Here is a 20,381-nt window from a genome sequence, read left to right as displayed (position 1 = left end):
TCTCTCTCTCTCTCTCTCTCTCTCTCTCTCTCTCTCTCTCTCTCTCTCACTCTCTTTCTCCTCCCTTCAATTTCCCTTTATTCCCTTCACCCGATCTCCCTCCCACCCCCCTCCCTCAATCCTCCCCGCCCGTTCCGTTCCGTCACTGGCCTCTGCCAGGAAAAGCGATTTCATTGTTTGCGCGAGTGGCTTTCTCTATTTCTTGCGCAGGCCGGAAATATGGCGCGCCAGAGCTGGCTGGATGCTAAGTGAAATTCGCATCGCCGGTGCGGACGACTCTTTGTACTCTCTTCTGGGTATATACGATATGTCTCTTGGTGTGCGTGGCGTGCACGGCTACCGTGTGAAGTGTGGCGCCAGCGTGTATCTCGTTCGCGTGCGTCGTTTGTCGTCTCGAGAGACTCGAGGGATGCAATTGCGATTCGGGAGGCAAGAAAAACGAGGAATCGATTGGGGACGAGGAAAATCCAGTTGTCCCGCAATTTTCACTCTCTATATTATGTGTGTTTTTCTCCCTTTCTCTCTCTCTCTCTCTCTCTCTCTCTCTCTCTCTCTCACTCCCTCTCTCTTCTGCTCTTGCGAATTCGCAGTGATTTGCACTTCACGCCAGCGCATTATCCAGAAGGACGTGGCAAAGAGAAAGACATTAGCTCGTCTTCCCTGAGCGTCACTTGGTCGCCACTTGCGACACGTGATCGTCGAGTCGTGGGAAGAACATCGAAGAGTGAGAAAGACGGAGATGATCGAAGAGACCTCTCTGTCGGAGGTCGTTTGTGATCGGAATATATATCACAGAGAACTCTTGTCGCGCCGTGACAAACTGGCGCGAAGAGATCGGCAGTATGAAAGCAACCATAATGCCTAAGAAGAAGATAACAACCACTATCAATAACAACCACTACCTAAAACTTCGATTGAACTGAGCGGGGAGGTCTCGACGATGTTTCCTTGATAAGGAAAGAATTCGCAGCTGAAGAATGCATGAGTGCCGGCTATCCGTCAGATTAACGCCAGCGAGCTCCGCTACGAGATTCAACGAGATTCAACCGCAGAATCGCGAGATAGCGAGAAAGAGAGAGATCGATCGATCGATCGACGGCTATTCGTAAAGTATACAGGATTACGACGGTTCTCTCACGAGAGAGCGACAATTGCGCCTGCGGACATCGGATAGCGCTCACGTGTCTCTCCACCTTACCCATGCCGTTAAAAGCGAGGGTTGAACAATTAATTGTTGGTGGTGGGGGTGGGGGTGGGGGTGGGGGGTTGTGTTTATACGTTACCGGTGGTAAGACTAATCTCCATGGCACGTTGACGGTGACCGAGGACCTTGAACTGAGGCAGGGAGACCTCGTTGCTGACCCCGACGCTGTTCGGGCCCTCGTTCCACTTGTACCGGATGTCCCTCATCGTGTATCCGACTGAAAAAATAGAGAGACCCCCCGCGGTTGGTACGTACCTTCGCGGAAGCCCTCAAACGCATTTCAGCTCCGAGGGGGCCTCCACTTACCTCGCACCCCCATCAAACCTCACGAGTCCGTGCTCTCTTTCACTTTCTCCCCTTTCTCTATATCACAATTTTTCCGTTCTTTCTTTCTTTCTATCTATCTGTCCCTTTCAGCAAGTTTATCTTACTTTCTGTCCTTCTCAGCGAGAGATGTCCTCGCGGCGAGAGCCATCGAGAACCCACATTAAGCTAACTTTAAGAAGGGGCTTGTGTGGGTGGAATATATCTGACGTGTGATGAGAGATCGTGGACGATTTTCTCGATTGTAGGACACGATCGAGAAGCGGGAAGCGCATATCATCCGTATTTACGAGTTCGTCGTGTCGAATATTGTTTTTGATGTTGTAGATGGTGGATGTTGAGAGAGCCGCAGGTGGACGTAATACTATTTCTGAAACTCGTTTGCGATTCACGTGAACCCGACGTAAACAGCTTTGCCAGTAGAACCGCGCGAGAAGGAGAGAAAGAGAACGGTTTGATCCATGCGTCGGGAGCAGATCTGGATTTCGAGTCCCGCATGCGCAGTAGTTCGTGAACATTCGCGTTTCTTTCGATGGCTCGCTACAACACGACAAAACGGATTGTAGATCATACGAGCTTGTACGAAAATGATCGGACAGCACGAGCGTGAGAATGGTATATCATCCACCTGCGACACACCGTGAGGAGAAACAAAGTCTAGGGACGATGGATATACGCGTGACCCAGCTATCGGCTGCGTCTTCCGCGTAGTGTGGGTTAAAAACCGATGAGTCGATCAGTCGATCCGTAGGAATAAATGGCCGCAGGACTGCGCGGTCCCTTCGAGTAAACTCATTCTTACATTATTAAACGTATTCGCGCGAAAAGACAACACAGTGATCGGTGCATATCGGTGCGGATAAAAACAGAATTCACACACACTCACACACTCACACACACACACTACACACATATGTATATATATATGTATATATATATATATATATATATATATATATATATATATATATATATATATATATATATAATATAAATCTCTCGAAACATTGCCGGCAAGAGTCGTGGTGTGTTGCCGTGTGTGAATGTACATACACCACTAAACGTGTACGCGCAAATTCACACGCGTCGTTACTCGCAATTCGACGACTATAGACGCGACAACTACGTGATCCGCACTTCTCTATCTCGCCTTTCTCACACATATATTGTATATACATACATATGCATTACTCGCGCGAGCTTCTGGACCAAGTTTAGAAGGAAGAACGAATAAGAGGGGAATATCTACCTGTAGATAGGTGTATGGTTGTCTGTCGTTGCCTGTGACCGAGCACGCGAAACTGCGGTAGTTCCACCTCGTTCGACATGCCGACCGACTGTAGGCCGGCGTTCCATTTGTACCGAATATCGCGCATTGTGTATCCAACTGCCGAGAGAACAAGAACACAAATATCTTCGCTCTAACATACAGTAATTAGACACTCAGGTGATGTTCGGTTCAGGATGGGAGGGCGGGTATCCTCGGGGAGCACATTAATTAGAAGCAAAGTTATCGCGAGCAACCTAAACCGTTCCCGTTGTTACGTCACGATCCAATTTTGTGTGCCGGGGAGTAGCATAAATTTCTCTCTCGTGCGGAATCGATTTAGGATGCCCCCCGTGTTGCTGTATCACGGACGTCATCGAGTCCGGCCTTATGATTTTCACCGACAGGGGGCGCTCTGCCCTTCACCGAGATCCGAGCAGAGTGTTCTCTGCAATGTTTCGCGCGCGCGGGTCTTAGTCCCGTAGACGTACTCACGACGAAACTCAGGATCCCGCGCGGGAATTCCGAGTTTTGTTGTCGCGTGTGCAAATTTTATGCCAGAGATTTGGGTTTATAGCCGGAGAGCAGGGCGCAATTTCATTCCGTGAGATGATCTTGGCCCTTTTTGCTGCTCCCGTGCCTCAGGATCTACATAAAGAGCGCTATTACGTTCGCGCAGACGCGACTGTCTCTCCCGTTCAGGTTCAGGCTATACTCTCTTGACGCGTCCGTGATACTTTCGGGAAACCGAATCTGCGGCAAGCACGTCTGAGACCGCGCGGGAATCGACGGAAGCCGAGCCGGTGCACCACTACTCCCCTATGCGCGCTACTACTGCGAAACGTAGACACACAGTCGGATGCAACACGTACCGATTTGAGCGCCGTCTCGCGCGCCCGCTCGGCGCCCCGCTTCTTCCAAACGAACGGCCCACAATTTCCCGATCGATCATTACTCGCGCCTCTATTTGCGCCCTCTAATTCCTCCGCGCGGCCTCCAGCGCGTACATACCGCACTGAGAAACATTCCTCCGTAACTGAATCTTAGGTGATTACGATCGTTACACCGCATTCCAGGCACCAAAGTGGCATTCCGTCGCGGTGGCGAGGCCACATTGCGCAAGCATCGGCCAAACGTGGATTAAGCGGTACGCCCTCGAGTATGCCAAATTAATTGCTTTTGTTTTTGCGTGGAATCCGGTGATGCGCACTCGCGCGTGCGTTTTATCTCGTCCAATAATTCGTCGCGATCCCTACGGCGGGCACAATCGCGTAAAACCACGATTTCGATAATGACGTTACGTTTCGCAACGGACATGTTCGACACCGCCGGTGAGCCTGCGGTTTAAATAAACGGCCTTACTCGCCGCGCGCTGCGTTCGTATCACGAGAGAGGACGAATGTAGCGCGAGAGAGGATGAGAGTTCGCATTCCCGCCGTTATTATGGCGAAGGCATCGATGTTTTGCAATAATTCGAATATATTTTAAGTTATGCCCTTCCCTTTTTCTCCTTCTCCCGCTTTCATTTTTCACGGGATACCGCGTAATTACATTTTTCCAGTGCAACGCGCTTGTTACGCTTACGGATGCGTTTCTACAGTTAGTAAAAGCATCACGTTTACCGGCAGTGACGACCGCGCCCCGGCACGAAGTTAGCTAAAACATTATGTCCGTTCGTCCGTTCGTTCGTTCGTTATTCCTGCCGATGGTCGTCGCATGATTAAGTGCAGCGTAGATAAATTAGTACTTTTATAAAGTTTTAATAAAGAGGTCCTGAACTGAGGGCAACATTAAGCATCACGAGAGGTTTGGGGGCTCGGTGGAAGGAACAAAGGAGTAGGTGGGTAGTTAGCGTTCGCTGCTGAATACTGCAGGAAAAAGGAACTGCGGCAACATTAGCAGAATACCCAAGGACTATGGTAGTGAGAGCAAGTTTAGGTTTAAGACGATAAGTGGAGAGTGTATAAGTAGATATATGGAGAAGCAAAGAAAGGAGAGAGAGAGAGAGAGAGAGAGAGAGAGAGAGAGAGAGAAAGAGAGAGAGAGAGAGAGAAAAAGAGTTTCGTGCTCGGCATGCTACACACACACACACATATATATATATATATATATATATATATATATATATACACATATATATAGTATGGCGTACGCATAGAGGGGCTCGGGGGATTAGGTAGATTTACATATATGTGCTACATGCTTTATGCCGCGCATTTCACGTCCTGTGCTACATACACCGTGTACCATGCTCCATTCTCCATGCGCCATGCTCCGTGTTTCACGCGAGAGACGCGAATTACCACAAGGGCTTTAGCCTCTCCCCTTCCCTCTCTCTTCCGTTAATATCCAAATGTTATTCTTGATTAAACATACGATATCATCGAGACAGTCGCGAATTAGGATTGAATTAATGAAACTTGCTTAACGTACAACACGCGCCCAACGGAAAAGCTCTCGCGCTTCCCTTTGCCTTCCTTTTTCTCTCCTTTTCACCATTTTTATATAATGCAACACAAAACAACACAATGCAAGACAAAACTCATAGCGTAGATCTTCACGTGCGACTCGTTCGTGTGAAAGATCGAGGTTGGACGCAAAGTACCGAGACATTGGAATACCATTGAACGAAAGGCAAGTCCGAGGTAAATGTATCTTGTCGCCGTAATCTAGACGAAACAGCTGTCACAAGTGTGCAATCGTCGTGTCCATTGCTACCTCGAAACAACGAATCTACTGATGAATCTCTCGTAAAATTTTATCCCGCAGAGTGGATCGCAAGTAGATGTAACCATGCCGACGCATGCCGTTCTTGAGAACTACGTTAGGAGTAAAGAACGTTCACACTACTATATACGTACAAGAGTTATTTGAAGAGGGTGGGGGCGAGGGCGGGAAGGGGGGCGTATTATATATATATATATATATATATATATATATATATATATATATATATATACATATCTCGAAACCCAAGTTTCGCAGATTAAAGAATCAAATCACAAGCAAATCCATAGGCATTACCGATACAATGTGACCGCGACGTGGCACGCCGCGGATATAATGTTGCAGTCGTTTCGTTCTTACATGCGCTGGGCTAGATGCACAATGCGTTTTAATTCGGTCGGACCATTGTCGACACGTCGTTTCTGGGTTTAGCCTCCTTCGGGGCTGGCCTTCGTCGGCCCTTTCTACGTCCCCGGACACGAGGCTCAGTGCTATATGTCGGAGGCTGTTGAGGTTCTCGGGGGGTTCGGTTTGGTGATGGTAAAGTGATGGGTGGTGGTAAAGTGGTGGTGGTGGTGATGGTGAGTGGCAAAGTGGTGACAGAGTGTTCAAACAGCACACCTTCATCGCGCGGTTCGACCTCGGGATCGATTTTCGACGGCGACGGCGACGGTAGCGGCAGCAGCGGGGGCGGAGGCAGTTCACGCCAAGTTTTCGTTCATGTATTTACAAGTGTGAGTGTGCTTCACGTGATGTATCTAGTTCAGCGTGATCTCGCCCCTGAATGTAACATTCCTTCCGGAGGAAATCACTATCAAACTCAGCACCGAACGGGATTCCAACCCCCTGCGAGGCGGATGCGTTCGTCGCGCGTGCATGGGACACTAGATATACCTCTTCGCTCTTGCAGCGCTCCCGCCGCATTGCCGACTCGCGGAAAGATCCTCTGGAGATACAGCGATCGCGGATTGTCGTCGATTGCCGATATGGTGTCGCGGTGTGTCGCTTGCGCGCCTGCTACGTGAACCGAAGGGCAGGGGGGGTTTGCCGGGATGGCCGGTAGAGACAGTGGGGGGGAGGGGGGAAATACGTCGCGCGCGCGCGTGTGTGTGTGTGTGTGTATGTCTGGGACTGCTCGTGTTGCACGTGTACGCGCGCATGGCCATCGCTCGGTACTTGCTGCCGAGCGCGCGCGATCGTCGGGAAATCACGCGTCCAGCTAAGACCGACGTGACGACTCACGGTCAGTGGTAGCTTGGTGGAGTGGAGACCCTTCAGAGGATGCTCGTAAATACGTTCGTATACGGTCTTTGCGTAGGATGTGACAAAGCGTGTCCTGTAAACGTATTGGTCGTATTGAATCTGACACATATCGCTTTCGATTCTTTTTTCTTCTTTTTTTCTATTTTGTTGATGACAAATAAAGCTACCTCACGGGTAAAGCGGTTCAGGTTTCGTCACTTTTTGCCGTGAAAGTCGCGATCGTTTCGTGTCGACGAGCGCGGATAACGACACGCTCATACTCGCTATGGCCCGAGATTACTGCAAATTGCACGTCTGTTTCCATATCCTTCAGATTGTGTACATCGCACGGTTACAGTCCGTAAAATGAACTCGATACTTTGATGTATGGATAAAATCGGCGAGACGATTTTCTAAGCTTCGGATTGTTCGTGCACCTCAAGTTTATTTGCTTGTGTGCGTATGCAGGATATATACATGGATATACCTTTTTAAATGTATTTTACGCAGTCGAAAGATCGTGAGAACCAGCAGTTGCACGGGAATGCGCGCGAGCCAGCGCCATTTTCGCCATCGCGGAAATACAAAATCAATACTAAGAGGGATAATAATATCAGGCTTAATGGCTAAGTTAAGAGCGAAACGAGGTTCGTGATCTGACACTTCTCACTGCTCGGCGAAACTAATCAAGAAACTCTCCAGAGTTCTACGAATTTGGCGCCTGCTCGTCTTTTCTTTTCATAGATTGCATCAATCGCAATACGCTTTAGGCAGAATTTCGCGCACAGGAACGTCAATCACATATTAAGTCTACAGTTATAAATAGGAACGAAGTATTAAAGACAGTCACGTGTTAAATCGCGCATGAGGGAATGTGAACATAATACCATTGGCTTATGTTTATCGACAGTGTCAGTTTCGTCGGCGACAAAATCTTGCACGCTTTATTGGACGTCGATTTCTTGAGAAGCGCTCTTAAAAGAAATAGAAGTTGCAGGATATTGCAAATTGGATTATTGATTTAGTGATCTACGTCACAATTTATCCCCGAAATTTCTTGCAGTGGAGTCTCACTCACAAGACGAGTGGAAAGTGACAGCACAATGCAAATCCAATTGTGATTATTTTGACAGAATCTCTTTTTGCATGTTTCTTACCGTTTCAAGTCATGTTATTTAACGCATTTAAATGTTTTAAATTCTAATTTACACGTTTTTTAAGTGTGTTAAATGACATGATTTAAAATAGCAAAAAAATATACAAAAGGAGCCTTAGCTAAATTACACGTTATGCATCTAAAAGTAACACATTTGGATTGACAGTGTATTTTCATTCAAAGCGGTAGTAAAAATACTATCCTCGAAATCGTAAGTGTTTATCTCTCACTCAAGATCAGAATGAATTCTGACTTCATATAAGCGAATGTTTCAATCGATTAGTGCGAATATGTCTGTGTGACGATGACTGTGTGCACAATTTAGTATAATAGTCTTAACATTTACTAAATTCAATTCTCTCCAAAGGAATTTCTCGATTATACGCAATATGTCCATTTATCCATATATCATAATTAATTATTTCGAGGAAACGGCTTTGTTGGAGCCGTTCAATCAACAGCTATGATATACGAATGACAATGTTCGAATATTGCGTGTAATCGAGAAATTTGGTTGGAAATAGGCCTAGTAAATGTCAAAGCTATTATGCTGGATTGTATACACTCGTAGGCAGAAAAGTTGTTCGTAACTTCTGGTTAGTGGAGTTTATAAAGTCCATCCGTTTAGTACAGTGGGAGAATTCTCCCATTGAAAATTCTCTCATTGGATAAGGCAGAGATTTTATTAACTTACTTCAAAAATTACGGACAATTTTTCTGTCCACGTACACCAGAGTTCACACTGAAGAAAAAAAATTTAGGTTGGATTAAATAAATTTCTGATGAAATATAAACAAACCAGAAATTCCAGCTGAAATTACTAGAATTATGTTCAAATTAACAAGAATCTTTTTAGAAAAATATATAAAAGACGCCAAGTGTACGCAGACCATCTAGAAAACTACTTAAGCATTTTAATGTTAATTATCACTTAAATATATACAATCAAAATGATCAGATAAATCATACTGAGAAAGAATAACTATTGATTAAATTAAAAAATATTTTATTTTATTATTCAATTGTATTTTCTACAAAGAAAATGTGTGATACCGTGAAGTTTGTGCTATGACAAATTATGAAGTGTGACCATGACAAATTATTGGCATTTTATTTTCTTAATTCTGTTTTGTTTCTTTAATAAAATAAAATAAAAACATTAAAATAAAATATAGTTGTTAAACTTGTATTTCCTATAACAAAAATAATATCAGAAAGTTCGGTATTTAAAAATTTCAAGACCTAAAAATATTTGGCGTGCTTAATTCGAATTACAACACATAAACTTCCAAACATGTCAATTTATATTTTAAATCCATAAAATATTTCAATATACTTCAACGCAATTAGTATGTGGTATGAAACGTATATTTTATTAAGCTTTGGTTTTAAGGCGATTGTATATATTTCCGGGCACGTTTTTGAATCTTGAACTTTCTGATATTATTTCTTTGATAAAAATACAAGTTTAAATAACTATCTTTTATTTTAATGTTTTCAATTTGTCTGGTTAAGAGGTAATAACATTATTTTGTCTGGTTGAGGTAACGAAACGTAATTAAGAAAATATCAATAATTTGTCATGTGGTCACACTTGACGCAAATCTTATGATATCATTGCTTTTGTAAAAAATACAAATTGAATAATAAAATTAAATACTTTTTAATTTAATCAATAACTGATCTTCTTCGATATTATCTGGTCATTTTAATCTTATATCATAAAGTAAGTAGGAATAATTCACTATAAAACCTTTAAGTAATGTTTTAGATGCGGCTCGCACATTTGGCGCTGTTTTTTGTCTTTTCTCAAAAAGGAAATTTTGCTTGGATATTGCTAGTTTTTTTTACAAAAATATATATACGAATTAAACATCATAGAGTATAGTTAGTATGTATATGTATATCTAATAATCCTCTTGTGTGTGGAATTACATTTCTATTATACACAGAACACAGAATATACACAGAATATTACATACACACACAAAGTCCCATTTAATTCTGACACTTAGACTCTGACACTTAGACTCTTACATTTAATTCTTAATTTAATTCTAAGGGAGACAAAAAGTTATGAATGACCTCACCTTAACCTCAAGCTGCTCCACAAGGTCACGTCAAAGTTGCATTTAATTTTTTTATATAAAATAATGCGTTTCACTTACATAAGTGAATTCCATTTGTCATTTCCACTTTGCATACGAAAGTATTGATATAACATCGAAATACTTTTTAAGATATTTCAGACTTTACCCTGATGCTTGTTGGAATACGATATGAAGTATATTTGTAATGTGTTTATTTTATGGAACCTTACCTGAATATTTTTATATGCAGAATAACGAGTGCAATTGATTGACGTACAATTGATTGACGTGCATCGAAACCAACAATGAACATATTATATTTTGCAGATAGATTCTGGTGAAATATGAACGAACCAGTAATTCCGGTTGAAAATACCAGATTCTGTTCAAGTTAACAAGATTTCCGGTAACTTCAACCGGAAAACTGTCGAAATGTCGTAGCTGCTTCGATACATCGCCGTTGCCTCTTCGAATAATTCTTGGAGTGGAATCTCACTCAAATGAAAAGTGGCAGTATTTTCATTCAAAACGACAGTGAAAATATTACCACCTGAAATCGAAGAGTAAATGTTTCACTCAAGCTTAAAACGATTTCTAACTCTATAAACAGTCACAACGCATGACTGTGTAGAAATAAATGACTAGTTGCAAATTTTTTAGTAACTCTTGATTTCAAAAATAATCAAACGTATTTGAACTCTACGATGTATGTTCGCGGATAGAAAGGTAGTCCATAATTTTTGGAGTGAGATTGTGAACTCGTCCTTCTTGTCCAAAGAAAGTATTCTTCTATTAAAAAATAAATTTTTCCATTGGATAAGACTGAGAGTTTACAAAAGAGTCATCCCAAAAATCACAGACAACTTTTTTGTACGTGATTGTATCTCAAATTCATTCTCATCAATTTTTAGTGAAAATATTCACTACTATTTATGATTCAGAGTGGAAAAGTCACCTTATACGAGTGAAAAATCACTCGAATCTGAGAAAAACGGTGGCTACTCTACTTTTCGAATAAAATCTCACTCCAAGAAATTTGGAGAGTACGTGATGTTCATCGTGTTAATGACGAATTTTTCCGATACAAACTACCTACAACCATTTGGTCTAGTTGAAATTGTTTACTCTCGTCAGAAGTTTCATTAGATAGCGATAAAGAATTAATTAAGCTAAAGTTAAAGTGAATCGATGACTGTAATTCTTTTAAGTAAGTCATCTGGGAAGTTTAGCGAGTCGCGCGTGAGCATTCCTCGATAATTCGTGGTGGCAATGTATCGCGACAACTTCTAACGGTCGTAATAACTCGCGTTCGAGCAGCCTGGCCAATTAAGGGAGCGAAAGGGCGTCCGCAGGAAAGTCCAAGCTTTCTGCTCGACGAAACTAATCGACCAACTTGGTCGATAGTTCCCGCGATATCTCGTACGCCGGACTTCCGATGACCCCTCGACCTTATTCCACGTTCGACTGACTTTTAATATAGATCTTTTAGCGAGGTCGAATTAAAGCCAAACTTTTTCCATCATTCTGTAGAAATCGACGATGTCCCGGCATTTCTGCCTGGAATGATCGAAGATCGTCAAATAGGTCTCGCGATTATTTCCGTCGACTGCATTTCGTGCCACTGCCGAGTGTGCTCTCGTTTGCCCCAAATTTGTATTCGCATCCTCGTGGAATTAAGGTAAAAGTACCCAATATCTCGATACGTATTCAATTCTGGACACTCTTATTGATTTGGTTCTTCAAGTACATATATTGAAAGTTTCAGCACGGAATATACACTGTGAAAAACATGTCTGGTATTTGTAACTAATATCACATAAAGAAATAATTATTATAAATTCAATCAAGAAAATTATATTTTTATTAAATTTCACAATAATGTTAGCGATAATAATTTTATATGCACGTTACTGCTACCATTTTCATGTTAGGACAACCAAAATATATGATTACGGCCAAAAATACCCTGGTAGAAATTTCGTGTAGTTTTTAAGCAGTTAATGAACAGTTATATTAACTTTTACCCAGGTAACTGAGGAATAAAACTCTTGAGATTCTGATCAAGGTGTAGCGCTATGTTTGTAGTTACTTCGTTAAATTCCAATGATTTATTCATTAATATAGTTCAGATAATTGATAATGTATGATTACTTTGCCTAAATAATAAAAAAACTGGCATTTCAAGTTTTGTGTCGTTTTATTTATTCGTGAGACTGGCATGGTTTCGATCCTGTGTCGGGCGGTCACCTATCTTTAAATGACTATGCTGTCCAATGCTTGAGACTTCAATGATCATACGGGAACTGGTGTTTCCAGTACACTATAACGATATCTTGGTGGATTTTATTTACAATATATCGTTCAAAAATGTAATGACATATTTGCTGGTAAATGTTTTAAAGGATGTAACAACAATGACAATGCGATTAATATTGATACTATATTGTACAAGTAATCAAACTTTAACTTACAACATGTTCGTAAAAGAGAGAGAATAATCCTTTTTTCTCTCTCGCAATATTTGGACAGAGTAAGGTTATGACTAGACTCTTTTTATAATTATAAAATGACTCTTTTTATAATTATAAAATGACTCTTATTATAATTATAAAAAGAACCTAGTTATAACCTTACTCTGTCGAAATATTGCGACAAAGAAAGAAGGAATATTCTTTATCTTTTGCGAGCACGTTGTAGGTTAAAGTTTGATTACTTATACAATATTGTACCAATATTAATCGCATTGTGACTGTTGTTAGATTCTTTGAAACATTTACCAACAAATATGTCATAATATTTTTGAACGATATAAGAGTATATTGTAAATATAATCCACCAAGATATCGTTACAGCCCATTGGCATCATCAGTTCCCGTACGATCGTTGAAGACTCAAACATTGGATAGCATAATCATTTAAAAATGGGTGACCGCCTGACACGGGATCGAAACCACGCAAGTCTCACGAATAAATAAAACGACACAAAATTTGGAATGCCAGTTTTTTATTATATAAACAAAATAATTATATATTATCAATTACCTGAACCATACTAATGAATAAATCGTCGGAAATTAACAAAAAAAAAACATATATTATTAGTGTTGTGAAAACACTAAATACATAATTATATTTTATTATACTTTCCTCAATCTGTTTTGATTAATAATAATTTTGCACTAAATTTTTCTAAATTTGTACTAATATATTGCTAATATATTAATGAAATTATGATGAAATTTTAATGAAATTGAGTCAATTGTGAATGCTTTTCAAAAATATTTCAGCCAACGTTCGTTATATTTTCAATAAATTATTTCCATCAGGGCTTATATTTTAATTGAGATCTTACATGCGACATCTTGCGGAATCTCATACGAGTTCTCAGTTACGATCTCACATAAGATTTCAATTGAGTTCTCAATTGAGATCTTAACTAAACTTTTTCAGTAGGGCAATTTTAAAGTTAATAAAAATCGCAGTACAATCGTAGACATAAATGTTGTCTGATTTTTTAATAAATCTCAGAATATAACCGAATGACCCAATAAAAATGTATTTCTTAGGAACTATTCTCTCATTGAATCATCTTTAGGTTACGTTACCAAGGCTTATTACAAAAAGTCGCACAACTTTAATGTCCACAATTGTACAGGAAATCTAAAATACGTTTTTAAAATAGACTGATGTGTTCTCGTCGCAATACAATTCTATATTATTAATATACAGTCCATTTGTCGTTTGCTCACTTTTAACTTTAACCTTACTTGTTATTTCTGCTATAAATATTCGTGTTGTTTTTTAACGTGTTGTTGTTTTGTTAAATTCCGTGCTTCTTCTTCCTTACTTTATGTTTTGCTACACATTCTTTATGTAGTTTTAAGATCGTCTCTAAACAATAAATTTAATATAATTTAATATAGTATAATCTTTATCATGCACACATGTGCGTGCGGCATAAAACTTAATAAAACTATGTTCAGTTCCTTTCCAGTTTTTGCGCAATTTCGATACATGTATGAAATGCAATGATACTATACAATAAGTGGGCAGTTGCCTACGCAAACGGTACATATTTTTATCAAGAAAACTGTTTCAATTACTAAATAAAACTCTGTCGAGTTTTTATCCATTTCCCTCACAGTATTGATACAATTAATGAAAATGCAGTAATTAATTGGGTGTCTAGTAAGACATAGATTTCGATCAGAGTATGTCCAGAAATAATTACGCACGCATCCAGGCAATGGTACTTTTACCTCATTAGAAACGCGTTTGCTTATGCGACACCGTTCATACGCAATTTCTAATTATTTATTTTGTAATAATCAATATAATGCCGATTTGAAGTGACCATGTTGCGTTAATTTATTCAGACTATTTACGCGCTACATGCGTTATATGCATGAATTACTAATGTCGATAGCAGTGAGTAACGATAATTACTCCGGCGATATGAAACACACGTGGACACAAATGGCACAGAAGTAAAGAAAAAGACGTACGAGAATTCTCCTTTGCACATTAACACACCGTGCAATTTGCAGCAGTGGCAACCAACACGAGCTCGTGACAATGAAACGTTAGCGCTATCACACACATCGACACGCGCACACGGACACGCACACGCGCACAAATACGCACACATACGCACAACATGTGGTAGTCTTTTCGCATGTGTTGATTTTTTTCGCGCACTGGGAGGTTCCCATGGCGCGTTATAAGTCTTGTGGTCAGTCTACGATTTCTGTATGCTCGTGTAACACTTTAAACAACCTAACACAGCGATTCGATTGATCGAGATGTGTCTCGTCGACAGATCAGTTTGCGTATACAGTGCGCGCATCGATACTGGCCATCGTCTCGGCGCATCGAAGCTCCTTATTAAGGTGCTCACTGACCGCACACTGTGCTCAATCGCAGAATCGGGCGTTTATTGACAACTGTCGACCATGGGAAAATGGGTTTTTTCGCATTCCTCGGATCTAAAGATCTTGGAATGCGTCATTAACCGGAAAAAAACTTTTATACGCGAGATTTATTTATAAAGACGAAATTCGTCAGGTGCGCGAAGTTCATGTTGACGCTCGAAACGTCACATACACGTTTCTCTCATTCATCGGTTTCTGTTTCATGAAAACAAAAAACAAAAAAAAAAAGGGAGAAAAATGGAAAAAGGGAGCTGCAATAAATGCCCGACTTTGCAAGTCCATGTTGTTACATACGTACAATCACCGTGTGTATGGAATAAAAAAAAAAGAAACCCAACCAGTGTTGTGAGCGAGAGAGCGGGTGGGTGGGTGAGCGAGTGAGTGAACGAGGTGAATGGGAGTGATTCTCACTTGTGTGGGCTGACTGATCGTGTGAGTGAGCGTGTGAAGTGGCGAGTGACGGACAGACAGACAGACAGATAGACAGATAGAGAGGGGAAGATAGAGAAGAAAGAAGGAAAGTAAAACCTGATGTCGGGGAAAAGAGAGCGAGAAGGAGGCATAGGCTGTCAGTTGTGAGGGCGGTCTGGAGGAACGGAGGGAGGAAAATATGGAGAGCGATAGGTTCGCGAGGGTTGATAGTATTCTCTGTATGAGTGTGTAATAGAGGGGGTGGGGATACGAAGTTTTTATGCTCGACGCAAATATACACGGTAGAAGCGTCTTTCTGTGTTTATCTGAAAAAAGGTTTCAAAGCGATGTACAGTTGAATCGCATTGAATCAACGACAATCGACTATCGATAAGGATACTTTCTGCGTATCGTTTTCGGCGTTATCCTCGAATTACATGCACGGGTTCACATACCGGAATTGATCGTTCGCGTTTTACAATCTGCTTCAGTGAGAACCGTTATACGGCCGATCGAGTGGTAATCGCGATTCCGGGCTAAACGTGACACTGCGATATTGTTCGATGGCGAGATACTCTTGAAAAACACAATCGACGCCTGTCGTTTCTCAAAGATCTCAATATCGTTCTTGTTTTTAAACGAACAATTATCGCCTTTACGACCTCGCACAAGGTTATATAACAGTATATTCTCGCTCTCTTAAAGTGTAATCAGTAAAAATATTTCTGATCAAATCAGTAAAAGGAATATTTAATCGATAAACAATATTCATTGACTTTTAGTGGAGACACTCCCAATTTACTGCTCTGCTTTATACTTAATAAGTGGTTTTTGTATAGAAATCTTTCACCCAGATTCTTTAACTTTACGATATTTAAATATCATAGTAATATGTAAAATTTATCGGTTTATAACTTTCCGAGCAAGAAGAAATATATATATATATATATATATATATATATATATATATATATATATATATATATATAATTATATAAAATTATATACAGTAATATGTATATAGCAGAAAAAGAGAAAGATTATCTAATAAATATTTACTCAGTGGATACTAATAACATATATTTATTTGTACTAATATGTAACAAATATTTTTGTACTGAGAGAAAACATACATTCTCCTAAAATCGTTGTTTTTCATGAAAGCAATCGTTGATTCTATTTAAACAAACGAATTTAAGTGAATATTATTAGCACGCACAGAAAAAAATATTTTTTATTTTTTAGATATTTTTTCTCTCACAGTGTATAAATTATATATAATTAATATATATAAGTAATATGTATTAATTATATATAAGTATAATTAATTATTATATATAATATATATTACTCTTATATATGAATTTTGTCTCTTTATATAATCTCTTTATATAGTCCCATACATGTATTCATATGTAATTATATACAGGGTGATTCATAAATGCATGTCAATACTTTAAGAGGTAAATATACGCACTAAAATGAGTAAAAAAGGTCATATGTCCTACATATCTTAGTTTTCAAGTTATGAATGATTAAAGAAAATGTTCAAAGTATTCGCCTCGTGCATCAACACACGCTACTGTACAGCTTAGCACGTCTCGACCTTGTCTAATGTTTACGAACAATATTCATCAATTGTGATGCCACCACGATATTCTGATCTCAATCCATTAGATTTTTATTTTTAGGGTCATTCAAAATCTATTGTGCCAGTAAAATCTATTCAACGCCAGTAAACAATGTAGATGATCTGCGAGAAAGGACACGAAATGGATTTGAGACTATTCGAAGAATATCTGGTATTTTTTAACAAGTACGGAACTCGATGCTAAGGCGCGCAATAGCGTATGTTGATACTTTTTTAAAAAAAGTATAAAAAAGAAGTCAAATGCACGCGCATTAGCATTTAGCATTTGTTAGCGTTAGCATTTGTCTTTACAAAATAAAAAATCGTTCTAAATAAATTACAACAAAAGCGCGCTCAGCTAAAAGATATTTAAAAAATATTATTAAAACAACGTTATTCAGATCAATTGTATTCTCGTAAATATTCTATTGAAAAATACAAGACAATTTTACACTCTCTACAAAAGTAATGATATAAAGAGGTTTATACCAAGTACGAATAATTAATCATTTCAGTTTTTACTTTTATAAACATATGTGGCTATATAATATATTTATAGATTAAATATATTATTAATATATTAGTAACATATTATTAAATAAAAAATAAAATAATTAGAGAAATACAATAAGATAAACGTCCCAGTGGTCGAACATACATGTCCCAATAATTGACATATTGGTTTTGTATTTTTCTTTGTTGAAATGCTTTTCAATATACAAAACAATATAATAAATGAAAAGAAATATTTAGTTACTTTGTGATTTTGTTTCATTTATTGTTAAGCATCTTAACAAACACAAGTATATTATTAGTAATTCAATTATCGGTAATCACACGTTTAATCACTAGGACGTTTACCTTCATGTTGAAGAAAATTATAATAACTTACATAAAAAGCACTTGGCGCTCCTTTTTTTATAGGCAAACGGTTCTCTTATTTCAATAATTATGAAAATATTATATTGATTATCGATGTAATATTAAAAAAGGACATTGTATTTGTATTTGCAAAGTGTATCAATAATGAGAATAATCGTTACTATTAACTGATTCTTTCAGTGAGATTTTACTGATTGCAGTACCATACTTATAACTGCACCATTAGTTACAAGTATAGCATTTCTATGAAGAATACACTGATTGTATTTTAGAAATTGGTATCACGTTTATCTCCCGTCACTGCAATTGCGATGATCAAGCTTACGAATTCGTCGGGAATTTATAGCGAGAGAGTTCTCTTTCTCTAAAATTACATTTAACACGTATACGTCGACGATTGACGCCAGAAAGATACGGCGAGTCGATTGTCATTCTGAGAAATAATATTATCGAAGTGCATGGTAAAGTCTCTTTGACTTCCATAATAATATGCGCAAGTTATGTGTGTATATGTATGTGTGTATCTGTATTGGTAGTATGTCGAGTAGAAGTAACATAGGCGAGAATGTCGAACTCTGTGAAATTGTATTTCGTTCACTGGTATGCACCTATGTATGTATAGATATGTATATATAGATATGTACACGCGCGTGTTGCGTACTTACAGCTCTCGATCTCGATTTGGCACAGTTGCCGGTCCATCGGGAAATACTGCAAGTTCATGGGACATGACGCTGTAATCGTTAAGCTGAAACACATTCGAGCAAAATCAGTTTAACGATCGCCTCTCGACGAAGTGCTTTACGGGTGGAAGAAATACATGAATACATATATAGAGTACATGAATATATATATATATATATATATATATATATATATATATGCGTGTGTGTACGTGTGTGTATGTGTGTGTGTGTGTGTGTATGTGTGTGTATGCAGGGTGTCCCAGACTCTCCTTCTCACATTAAAGTCTTATACCACTTTGCAATATTCGCAATAATAATCGAGAAATTAATTGTAAAAGATTAAGGAAAAACGCACGCTGAATGGTTGAGGGAGGAGCTCTCGTAGCCTAATAATATAGTGCACGGATGTCGGCGCGGTGATTGGAAAAACAACGTACTATTGCCTATACTTATATCGCTGCACTCCTGTATCTTACCTCGGCGCGGTGTGACAAGACGTAGGATTATAGCGATATAAGACACGCACTGACATTTACCTACTATATTACTGAGTCGTGAGTGCTCCTCCCTCAACCATTCAGCGTGTTTTTCCATAAATTTTTACAATTAATTTCTCGGTTATTATTGCGAATATCACAAAACGGTATAGGATTTTTATGTTTACCTCAACCTGTTCTACATTCCCACTTAATGTGACAAGGAGAATGTGGGACGCGGGCCTATCATGCAGTGTCAGATCTAAGATGTAGTCACCATCCCTGGGCCTATGAGATAGGCCCGCGAGCAATCGTCCATTTTCTTCGCCGGCAGCGGCGAGCCGTATGTCCCACCTGCCGCGTCGCCGCGCTCTGAATAGTCCAACTATTTTAATGAATATTTCGAAATTTTACGTGATTGTTTGAAAAATAACCTCTACAATATTTGTTTACTTTTATCTGTTCTACTTATATTTTTGGCACGTCTTATGCGGGACACCCTGTATATACAGAATGTCTGATTTGTACCGTACTAAAGCTAATATATAGCTAAAATAGATTGGAGTGAATAATGAAATCGGTGTCATTTTTTAAACACCGTAAACCACGTAAAATTTCGAGTTATTAAATAAAATAGATAGGATAATAAGAACGCGCGACGCGGCAGACGAAGAAAATGGACGATTACTCGCGAACCCATTTATAGGCCCAGAGATGAGAACTACGTCTTAAATCTGATACTACGTGAGGTCCGCAAGTATTATAATTGTTCATTTTCTTAAACCGTATGTCCCGCCTACCGTGTCGCATGCTCTGATTAGCCCATCTTTTTTATTTAATAACTCGAAATTTTACATGGTTGTTTAAAAAAAGAGACTGATTCCATTACTCACCCCGACCTATTCTAGCTATATATTAGCTCTGATATGGTACGAGTCAGACACGCTATAGACATATATAAATATGTATGTATGTATGTGTATTCATAGTCAACCTATTTGCATTCGGGAACGTGGAATTAACGTGTGGGAATTAATTCACAGCCGACCTGATTATGCGCGAATCACATTGGGACTAACAAGTAAGAACCGATTCGTATCGATTCCAACGTGCCGTATCGTTATTATCTATTGGTGTTCTCGTCTTCTTCGACGTGCGCGCGAAAGAGAGACGTACGAAATGGTACAGACGTCTGTATGATTCGTGTGCGCGCGACAGTGATCGATGACTTGTGCGCCCGAGAGAAGCGGGAAGAATTTATTCACGCAAACGAGAACACGCGCGCACTCCACCTCTCTCTCTCTCTCTCTCTCTCTCTCTCTCTCTCTCTCTCTCTCTCTCTCTCTCCTCTCCCT

General features: G+C 39.4%; 1 protein-coding gene across 11 annotated transcripts in view; it reads right to left on the bottom strand.

Moving 5' to 3' along the window:
* Positions 1-20,381, bottom strand: part of LOC116853478 (gamma-aminobutyric acid receptor subunit beta) — a 148,191-nt gene that overhangs the window by 12,096 nt on the left and 115,714 nt on the right. For 7 of the 11 annotated variants that reach the window (XM_032834591.1, XM_032834596.1, XM_032834595.1 and 4 more), the window contains exons 5-6: positions 18,530-18,612; positions 1,284-1,421 (exon numbers count right to left, since the gene is read on the bottom strand). In XM_032834591.1, the coding sequence (XP_032690482.1) occupies positions 1,284-1,421; positions 18,530-18,612 (221 nt within the window). Of the gene's footprint in view, positions 1-1,283; positions 1,422-2,777; positions 2,916-18,529; positions 18,613-20,381 lie in introns of all 11 variants that reach the window. The other 4 variants (XM_032834593.1, XM_032834601.1, XM_032834594.1 and 1 more) reach the window with 1 other exon arrangement.

Source organism: Odontomachus brunneus, unplaced genomic scaffold (genome assembly GCF_010583005.1).
Source record: "Odontomachus brunneus isolate Ranch 3 - 2012 unplaced genomic scaffold, Obru_v1 Obru_scaffold_332, whole genome shotgun sequence".
Lineage (NCBI taxonomy): Eukaryota > Metazoa > Arthropoda > Insecta > Hymenoptera > Formicidae > Odontomachus > Odontomachus brunneus.
This window is presented reverse-complemented; position numbering and strand designations above follow the sequence as displayed.